This window comes from Antrostomus carolinensis, unplaced genomic scaffold (assembly GCF_000700745.2).
Source record: "Antrostomus carolinensis isolate BGI_N321 unplaced genomic scaffold, ASM70074v2 scaffold4699, whole genome shotgun sequence".
Classification (NCBI taxonomy): domain Eukaryota; kingdom Metazoa; phylum Chordata; class Aves; order Caprimulgiformes; family Caprimulgidae; genus Antrostomus; species Antrostomus carolinensis.
The window spans coordinates 53,361-64,251 of record NW_010340501.1 but is presented as its reverse complement, the minus strand read 5'-3'; the positions used below and the strand labels follow the sequence as shown (position 1 = coordinate 64,251).

General features: G+C 34.0%; 1 protein-coding gene across 1 annotated transcript in view; it reads left to right on the top strand.

Moving 5' to 3' along the window:
- The window catches only part of LOC104531301 (D-ribitol-5-phosphate cytidylyltransferase-like), a gene marked incomplete at its 5' end in the record, with an annotated part of 56,964 nt that overhangs the window by 4,810 nt on the left and 41,263 nt on the right, over nucleotides 1-10,891 (top strand). The window contains 3 exons of the mRNA XM_010176153.2: nucleotides 710-799; nucleotides 1,531-1,623; nucleotides 6,397-6,525. Coding sequence (XP_010174455.2) covers nucleotides 710-799; nucleotides 1,531-1,623; nucleotides 6,397-6,525 — 312 coding nt within the window. The remainder of the gene's footprint in view (nucleotides 1-709; nucleotides 800-1,530; nucleotides 1,624-6,396; nucleotides 6,526-10,891) is intronic.

Sequence of the window (10,891 nt, the reverse complement as noted above, 5' to 3'; positions counted from 1 at the left end):
AGATTCACCTTCTGCTACCTGGTTTGCTGTTTCACTGAAGGCAATCCTGAAGCTAATAATGTAGTAGAATCTACTTCTTGTTTTACTTGGGATATAATCATTTCTTAGCTGGTGTTAAAATTAAAGGTTGCAAAACAAGTACGTCTGTGATTAAGACAGTATTTTAAAGTATTCATTGAGGAAATTATTTTCAGGAGAAATACCAATTGGGTCTTCTCATATGCAGAATCCTAGAATACCTGTGCACCTGGTCTTTTATATGTGCTTCTTCATTTATTTTATTTTTAGTTGCATGAAGAAAATATGTGTAAGTATTTGAATGTTATAGACGTCTTCTGAAAATTAGAGGTTTAAAATCATTAGATTATCTTGATCCCACTGTTTTTATCTCTAGGAGCAGCTGAACATCCTTACCCAGGCAGCAGTGCTAGTGTCTGATACCTCCAGGGCTGTTTCTGGAATGGCTCCCCTTAACAGTATGCTTCAGCACAAACTTGCAGAAAACTCTGCTGGGTGTTGGACTCCATGCTTCACTGCTGAGTCACCTAAAAATTTGAGCAATTTTTAATTCTCATAGTGGAAATAATAATTGCCAGTTTTAAATCATTTCAGTGAATAAACTGTGCTATAATGGTGGAAGGTCTAGAAGATATTTCAGGCTGAAGTCAAATTTGTAACATAGCAATATTTTTTTTTTTTTCCTAATTAGGTTGAAGCTATATCAGTATCTTCAAGTGAAAATGATAGCCATCTACAAAACATCTTTTCAGGACAGTGCTACAATTTTGTTTGCTTAAATGTAAGTAGTAAGGAGGCATGCTTTTAGTTTTGCACATAAACTTATTAGTAATGGTAAATAATAATTACACATTTTAATAATAATAAGTTGTTTTTTATTTCTGTCCTCTTGGTGTATCCATTCCAGTGTTTGGTGTTTCTGATGTGCACCAAACTAGACCTTTGAGTTACTGGTCCTTTCTTTCTCTCTTGGTTTTTCACTTCCATCAGTATGTTGTTAAACTGGCCAAGAATTCTTACACAAGTAGTTTAAAGTTTCCTTTCTTAGATATTGTATTGAAGTGAATTGTCTCAAGAAGAGGTGTGTCATACATGTGGTCATCTAACTGCATTGCTACCATGGTCTACATTAGTTTTTCCCATTTTGGACACATAAATGCCATGCAGTCTATATTTAGGTCTCTGTATGGGAACAGGAAGGTTTTAGATGAACCATATCTGAGACCAATCAAGACTCTTAAGTTTGTTTTAGATAGATACATATATATATTTCTTAAGGGTAATATTATTAATCTCAATCTTATTAATATATAGCTATATATATAAAAACACAGCTATAACTTTACCAGACAAAAGTATTTAAAATATATTAAAAACAACCAGCTAAACAAAAAAGCCCCAAACTAAAAGAAGTGATCTATCTCTTTTGGTAAATAACAGATCTTTTAATTCCATTTGTATGAAATCATTGTTTGATGTTTTCAGTAATTCTAAACATTTATTTTCATTTAGGATAAAAAGTATGCCATTCAAGATTTTCACCAACTAGTGGATATGTTGGAAAAATCAAATATTCCTCTCTTATATCCAGTTGTCCTTATTTTGGTAGGTAACTCCTGTAATTTACTGTAAGAAGCATCTAATTAATTTTTTTTAGATGTTAGACTAGGCTTAAACGACTGCTAATTCTGAATAAAATAGTAAATTTGAACTGTAAATTGGACTGTAAAGAGCATCATTTGCACTTCAGCAAATGTACTGCATGCTGTCAGGAAATAAACCAACAGCTGCAAATGACAATTTATTAGTTATATTTCTGTGAAAGACTAGTCATATTGAACTGTTAACTCCTGCTTTGCTGGGGATGCTGCAAATGAGGAAATCTACTTGAATGCTCAGTTGAAATAGAATTAAGTGGCTTTATTTTTCTCTGGGCCGTGTGTTTATTCAAAGTTTAAAAATTATTGTTGCTTTTCTTGTCCAAGTATTAAAAATTAACTTTCAAGTACTTTGCAATATAACTTTAATACGTACTTTACTTATTGAGATGTTGTGTGACTGAAAAATCTATTCTGGTTATATGGCAAAAGTTTTTGCCACATACCAGAGTCTATTTTTGGCTAAAAAATTTACCACCACTCTTTGGGCCGGGCCATCCAGCCAGTTTTTAACCCAGCAGTGAGTGTGCGTGTCCAGGCCATTGGCAGTGAGTTTCTCAAGCAGAATGCTGTGGGAAATGTTGTCAAAGGCTTTACTGATGTCCAGGTACACCACATCCACAGCCTTTCCCTCATAGGTCACCTTGTCATAGAAGGAGATCAGGTTAGTCAGGCAGGACCTGCCTTTCATAAACCCATGTTGATTGGGCCTGATCACCTATTTGGCCTGTGTGTGCTGTGTGATAGCACTCAAGATGATTGCTCCATCATCTTCCCCAGCACTGAGGTCAGACTGACAGGCCTGTAGTTCCCCAGATCCTCCCTCCAGCCCTTCTTGTAAATGAGTGTCACATTTGCCACCTTCCAGTTAAGTGGAACCTCCCCAGTCAGCCAGGACTGTTGGTAGATATGTCACAAAGAGTGTGCCTCTGGACTACATTTATTATACTTTCCAGCAATAACACAAGATAATATGTTGTGTTTTAAAAATATAATTCCATATATGAAGCTCTTGGAAAAGGAATACATAGTTATTTTACATGGGGCCTGAATAGTTTCTGTGCATAGTCTAGTGGTCTGGAGGTAAAATGTCAGCATTTACGTCTCAATTTTACACTTAATCTAAAATTTCAGTAATGAAATTCCATTACTGATGTAACAAATAAACTAAATATAATGAAGATTAATTACTTTTACAAATGAAAAAAATGTATATCCTTGCCTATTTTATGTTGTCTTGGAGTGAGCTACTGTGATTTGATGAACATCAGTGTTTAGCATTTTATTTCTAGACCATCTTTTTTTCTTGATCCTGTTTCTGAGGAATTTCAGAGTAGAGCTTTAATTCTACTGAATATTCAAAGATAAATTATTCCTGCCTTTGATAATCAGAACAATGACATGCCTTCAATTCTGTTGCCCATTTACAAGGCTACTGGATGTGCAGAATGCTCTTTTCTGGACTGAGAATGTTTTCATTAGTCCTTTATCAAGAATATAAAAAAACATTTCTGTCATGTTAAATTTTGGGATGTGCAGATAAAGTTAGAATTGTTAATCAACAGGTAATACTGAAGTGTTAAAAGCATGCTTATTTTGTGCCTGATTCATAGCTAATCTCTACTCTGGACTTTGAATTAAGTGCTTTTTTAGAGTGATACATGGAATGGGAGAGCTTTGTTTTAATAATTGTAGATGTAAATATTCTAGACATAATATTTCCTGAGAAATAGGTATGAATGCAAATAATGCTTACACAAACTCAGGTTTTGCCCCCAAGATACTAGACATTAAATTAATTGTGGAATCCAGTGCCATTTTAAATGAAAATGTACTTGCTTGAGCAGCCTGCAACGTGCACAAATATGTCAGTGGACACCTTTCAAAATAGCCTCACGAGAAAATGATACATTTAATCCTTTTGCTGCACTCCAGGTCCATCAGTTGTTCCTGATGACTGCTTGAAATTTCCTAAAACTAGACAGTGGGAGAAAAGTATCATAACTAGGTGGAGCAGTTGCTAGCATTTAAAACACAGATACACATATATTTTTTAAAAGTATCTTGAAAAAATGAAGTACTCTAACTATAAAAAGGCATTTTATACTACACTTTCAAATTTCTTGGAGTTACCACACTATCTTTTAGAAATACTAGAAAGGAAAAAATAGGAGGACTGGAAAATATGTTTTAAATTACTAAAAAATTAGCTAAGCAAATAATTGTCTCTTATTAATCACTGGGAACTATTTAAGTCCTTTAAAGGGCTGATCCCTAAAACTCATTACAGATGGTATGGCTAAGGAATGGAAACTTCCTTCAGCAGTCTTTAATTAAATTCAGTGTTGGTGTCCTCTTCACTAAGGCTTATGAGTGGGATTCTCCTAAGCTTTATCTTCACTATATACTTCATTTATCATAAAACCTGAATGCATTGTTAGTGAAAAGCCCTGTTAGACACCTTCTTTGGATGTAAAAGGGCACAATAATATTTCTCAGGCAAATGTGACTCAGAATTTTAAGCAATATGATGATATTTAAATGCATAGGTTTTAGGTACTAGCTGTATGGGAAAAATTATTCTTTTCTGTTCTCAAAAGTAAAACTCTTCCTGGTAGTGAAAAATTGAAAGAATAAATGAGGAGAGCAGATAATTACTTCCATTCTAACTGCATAATCAGGAACAGTCTAATGTAGACTTTTATGTAATTGGAAAGTTCTTGTCTGTTCTTTGATTTCAGGACATGTGTAACTTTTGTAACAATCTGATAATTAAGAGAATCAGTTTTATTTTTCTTTCTCATATTCAGCTTCTTTAGCTGTAAAAATTACAGGTGTTATTATTGTGACAGATTGTCTGTCTAACCAGCCTAGGGAGAATTATCTCAGTAAAAAGATGAGCTTGCACTGAACGTGATGACTTCCATCCATATTCCCACTTATGAAGTGCCACAGATTTCAAAGTCTATCCTTTATCCTGGTGCCTGACTGGAGATTTTTGTGACATCTATAAGCTGAAGCAGCAATTGGACTATTGTATCTGGACATAGCAGAAAAGGGAAGATTAATATTACAGGAGAAATAAGAAGCACAGTCGTAGACTTCTTGCAATTATTGCTCTGCATCAAATGAGTATCCTATTCAACTCTGCTATAGCCAGAAGAATCATATTCTTAATCTCACATTACTTTCTGAGTAATACCTGTTCACCTTTGTAGATGCTATGAATGGATATGGTTTTTATTTTGTTGTTTTTACTGAGGATTCAAAAGAAAGGAATGCTGATACTTCAGCTCTGTAGTTGCCATTGTTTCAGTTATTTCAATTTTTGTATTTCAGTACAAAATAAAGTTTGAGAAAAATCTCTTTGAAGCTGTGGAACAGGTTAATGGTAAACTGGTGTTGAGTTGAGTTCTCTCAAAATAAGAAGTTTTAAATTTTCTTGTAAATAGCTGTAAATCAACAGTCCTTAGCCTTGTTTTGCGTAAAAAAAACCCAACAAAACAAAAACCAAACCCAAACCAAAAAAACAAACTAAAAACCCCTCCAAAATAAATAGTGAGTGTTTGAAAATTAATCTCTGCCTGTGTTGTAGAAGACAATAGCTTTGCTTCTGGTGAATATACACTTAGACAATAAACAGCTTTTTAAAAACTGTTGCAAGGGAAAATGAGTAAAAACCCATTATTGGTCAGGATAAATTGAACATAAGGTACAAAGGGAACTCAAAATAATTTTCCCAAGCACAGATCTCTGGGGCTACCTCTATGCTCCTCCCTCTCTGTAGTACTTAAAGATAAGTTTTATGTTGATTGAATCATTCAGCCAGAAAAATATTTTTCTTTTAAGGGGAAAGGTATTTCTGCTATGAGTAGATACTGAAACTTTATATGTAAAAATCATTCTCCTTAATTTTGATTTCTACAGTTAATAGAAACTTTGTAAAGTAAACTGATTAAACTGTGGAACACGTATGCTTTAGGAAAGGGTTGAGCTAGTTGATACCTTCGTGGAAATATCGGTTCAGGTCCTGTAAGACCAATCATGTTGGTGCAGCGTTCCTGCTGGATATGAGACCTGCTTTTCCTTCCCCAAGAGCTCAGGATAGTCTTACCCCTACCTTCTTTGAAGTAGTTTCTGCTTTTTGAATTTTAAGTATTATCTTAAAATTAATCCAATTTAGACAATTATTATACTGTACTGAAAAGACAGTAAATTCAGAATAAATCTTTAAAGAATACAGTTCCATTTTGAAAACCTTTAAGATGCTTAAGAAAAACACCTGTATTTCTCTGGTATCCTGATCCAAAAAAAAACCCCAACCAACCAACCAACCAACCAAAAAAAAAAAAAAAAACCCCACACCTTAGATTAAGTGAAACTTAGATTAGAGTTTAGAAAATAATGTTGGGTTTTGGGGGTTTTTTTTCTGATTTAATTAAATATTTTTAATATTCAGTTAGAACATTGTGTTCAGATGTGTTCTGGCATATTGGTTTTACTGTGCTTTGAAAAGAAACAGTTTTAGTGCCACTAAGTATATTAGTAGAATTCAATAGTGATAGAAGCTGACTAAGAAAAAACTTTGTTTTAGCCTGTATTTTTATGTGTGCTTAACACATGCAAATGAAACACTAAAAACCGATAGTTTAAAATTACACGCTATGGAAAAAGTGGAGTTTTTTTGTTTTGTTGTTTTTTCTTATTTGTTCCTTTGCAGGTGTACTTGGATGTTTCAGAAAATATTTCTTTCAGCATTGGGATGGAAGAACTAACTAAGGTCAAGAAATTTTCAAGGGAAGTTAAAAATAAAAATATTTTGGTTTATGGTCTTCTTATCCAATATAAGGTATGTAATTATTTTTCTACATGCAAAGTGTCTTCTTTTGTGATTTATATGATTAATGATAGAATATTCATTTAAAACAAAATCAAAGGGAAATAAATGACATGAAAAAGATTTTTTTTGGAAGATTCTTGCTTGTTCTTGTTCAAAATTCAGAAGAGCCTGTGGTTACAGGAAAGCATGTAAGCATTTTGATTAGAGAGGAATAATTGGTAAATATTTTTTTCAAAGCATGTGAAAATGTCAGAGCCCTTTTTGTTTTTGCTTTTCTGCTTTGAAACTTGCTTTTTGCAGCATTAAAAAAATAAAACATACTAAAAGTACATTTGATCAGTGGTTCTGCAGCATTTTTCCATTCTTCATCAAACAGCGATTGGTATTCAGGTGACAGAAAGGGCATAACATATAGGTGTTGAAACAGTGTCCATGTCTACGATAGCAGCAAACTGCCTCAGCTGGAGGCAAAATGGTTAGCACTCCAGCATCCTTTGTACTCGTAAAAGCTATTTAAAATAAACCATTTGGCCTGGGAAACATGTTCTGCCAACCAGAAAAGTGGACTGCCTTACCTCTAGTACCGACATAGTCTTTGCAGCTTCTTAACTTAGTGAACAGTGAAGGAAGAAGTAAGTTAGAATCTTTCAATGCAAATGTTAATAAAGAAGAATAAATGTAATCTCAACTGATTTTTTTTTTAAAGTTGAGTTAGGTGTTTGGGTCTGTATGTAATCAATTAAACATGGCTAGAGTTATATATATTTTTCTGGTATACCAAAGACTTGATTGTCCCTCCAAATTCTATGGCTTTATTAAGAGCTGTAAGTATCAATACCTATCAGTTCATAAGAGAAAACTTAAAATAATACTAATATTAAAATAGTAATTATAATAATAATAGTAGTAAAATATGTAAATGAGTGATACACAGTACAGTTGCTCACCACCTGCCAACCAAGCCCGGCCCATTCCCATATAATGATCCCAGAGGAGCCACAATCCTGAACTGAAACCGCAATTCCGGAAAAGTCAGAGCCTGAGCAAAAGTCAGAGAGAGACAAAAGAGGAAGAAACCCTTCCTAATATACTGGACATGACGGGATATGATATGGAATATCCCATTGGCGTATCCAAATGCCAATTTAGCATATTAATTTAAATATTCCTTCCTTAGATCTTGCCGCTTGTAGACTAACAAAACAGAAGTCCTTCACTTCCAGTGAGAAAAATGCAAACACTGGTGTGTTATCACTGTTTCTCTCATAACAAATCCCAGGCTGAAAGTAAAATTCTAGCTACTAGAAAGAATAGTGCTACAGCGCTATTCTAGCTACTAGAAAGAAACCTAGCTCTGTCCCAGCTGAAAACCAGGACAGTGGTAAGAGAATTGCAGCAGAATGCTGCCTTCATTTTTTGAAAATAAAAAGCTAGAATGATTATGTAAGATCACTGCAAGCGGAATTGTCCTTTATTAGAATGGAAAAAGTATTATATAGAGTAAAACACTTTTTGCAAAATACTAGCTATCTTGCTTTGAAATGGCTTTAAAACAAATCCTGCTCAAAAAGACAGGGATATAGTCCTGAGTTCCTGCTTGTCAGTGTTTTGATAGATGACTAACAAAGAGGTTATACAGACCAGGTACATATATGTGATATACATATCAAGTTTTCTTTTGGCTGCAGATCTACAAAGAACATAGTTATTTCTAGGTAGAAACCTATAGAAGGACTTGACACATGAATCTAGAAGTGACGTAACCCAAGCTTTATTGGTGGTCTGAGGGAGAGTGAGAGAGGGGCACTGTGAACAAAAACAATTTGTTACATGAAAAGATATCTTTAAAACAGTTTGGGTGGGTTTTTTTTTTGTTTTTAAATCCCAAAGCATGATTTGAGAGTCACCAAGGTATTTTACTTTTAGTACAACCCATTAGCTAATAGGTGAATCCATAGGTGAATTCCATGCTTGAGGAAGGAAATGTGAATTTCATACAGGCATGACGGAGGGTCCGGAAGAAGTGGAAGCACAAAAAGCACCTGTTGCTCTAATGCAGGATACTCAGACTGTTGTCCCAATAGCTTCTGTCAGTATCCACTTTCCAGAAGACCTTGAAAGCTATAGTTTATTTTAGGAAAAGTGTGATGACAGATTACTTCATAGAGCTTCCCTCTAGCTGACAGGTTATATCATCACTACTAGACATGCACAGTTGATATACACACTTTTACTAATTCAAAAACAGGGATAAAATGTAAGGGAAGAAGAATTTATTGAGACACATGACCGTGGTAATATTGAGGTGAAATTATGTTACATTTAGAAGGGTTGTATGATTAAGTGGTAGTGATGATATGCTGATATAAAAGAATATTGGGGCATTTTTTAAGATTCTGCATTAGAAAAGTAAATTTGTTTAAATAAATTTTTTTGAGATATATGTTTGGTTTTTATCTTTTGGAAATGGGAGTGAAATGCTTTTGGAACTTGGAAGTGCAGTTTTGACAGTACTGGAGGAGATATGAAGGCCTAAGAAAAAGTATAAGTCTTCATTTTCATTTCTTAGATGCAACTTTTATTTAGTATTTAGAAAAAGATATCAAATATTCTGTTAATATTTTATACTCTGAGAAGTGAATTTGGAAAATGAAAGGAAAAGGCTTTAATATGCTTTATAAATGACCTGGTTTGTACCTTCCACTTGCTCAAAATGAGTGCATGTTCACAGCTTGTACACAAATAGTTATTTCTCTCATAAACATCATGCATGGAATGCCAAATTACTGATACTGATACAAAGATTGGATGCACTTCATAACAGCTCTAGTTTGTGTCCTGAAAATATTTTTATTTAAATTTCACTTACAAAAATATTTTTAAAGACAGTTCTTTTCTAAAACAGTTCCACAATGTTAGAAATTATTTACATATTTAAAACACAGAGAAGAAAAGAGTATTCAGTAAATTCCAGAGTCTGAACTTGTGGAGTTATCTTTTGTAGGTTATTCACATGAGTTAAAGGAAATAGATGATAAGCAAGGTGAATTTAAAATAGGGAGAAAAATCCAGTTTTTATGGAAGATATAACTGGCATATGTTGACGACAGTGTTAGTAAAATTTCAGCTGGTTTGTTTGAGTACTGTACCTTGAAAATAACAGTGACTGCTGTGGTATAATTATATATCAGAATAAGATTTTTTTTTTTAAATAGTAGTTAGTCTAGTAGGGTGTAATACAGAACCACTAATTCAGAATATTAGGAGGAAAAGCTATAAAAAGAAGCCAAGTTATTCTTAAATAAACAAAGTTTTACTTAAAAGGGGTGTTAAGAATTGCTAAGAAACCAAAGAACACAAAGGGTAGTGTCAATTGCATCCATGCAGGGCTGGAAATATATTTATCTTAAAATCATTGGTTTATGTCATTCATACTGCAAGATTTGGGAGGTAACCTCATTTGTCTCGGGTCAGAACAGCAAATATGTGCTAAGGCTTGCCTGGGGTAAGGTGGCCCCAAATACTTTTGCCTCTGAAAGTGCTATTTGATTAAGATAAAGGAACTATTCACTGACAGCCAGAAAAATCACAGTCCCTACGCTAAAAAGAGAAAAATGACGCAGTAGAATAATTGTTATGAAGCTGCTTGAAACTAAAAGGAAACTGAAGTGTGGGTGATATTTCTTATGCAAACATACTGGACATTAATTGTAGTCTTTAAGACTTTTTGAAGGCAAGAGGCCCATCTACAGTGTGCTTGATGGCTCAGGAACTTAGAGTGCTAAATGTGTTTTCTGTCTGGTTTGGTAAACCAAAAAGGTAAACTTTTACCTTTTTTTTTTTTTTTCCTCATCAAAGATCCCTTAAAAATAGTATTATGTACAGAGATTAAGACAGTGCTTCTCAAAACAAGGATCACAGCCTCAAATGGGATCATCCAAGTGGCAAAGCAGAAGGTCGTTTGGCAACCAGTAGTGAGATAATGAGCCTGAAGGGCAAATGAAGTAAAATCACAAACTAAAAGTTTGAGAACTTGTTGAAAACAAATGAGCCATTCCCTACATGACCCCTGCATGCTTCTTAATTTGTTTAATAATCAGCATAGAATTGGTCAAATGATTGTGATCTGATGAGAGTGATTAGGCTGCTGCCTGGAGACCTCTGTGTTTTCAAGATGACACTTCTTGTATTTCAACTACAATGACATAATAGATTGTAATGAATATGGAAATGACATCTACTCATAGAGGTCCTAAGGCCAAGTAATTACTGTTTACTATTTTCAAGAGCCAGAAACTGAACTTTTAAGTAGAATAAGATCCTATGGACTATTCATTCTTTCATCAAGGAAAATTGGGCAAATGAGTGATGAGCC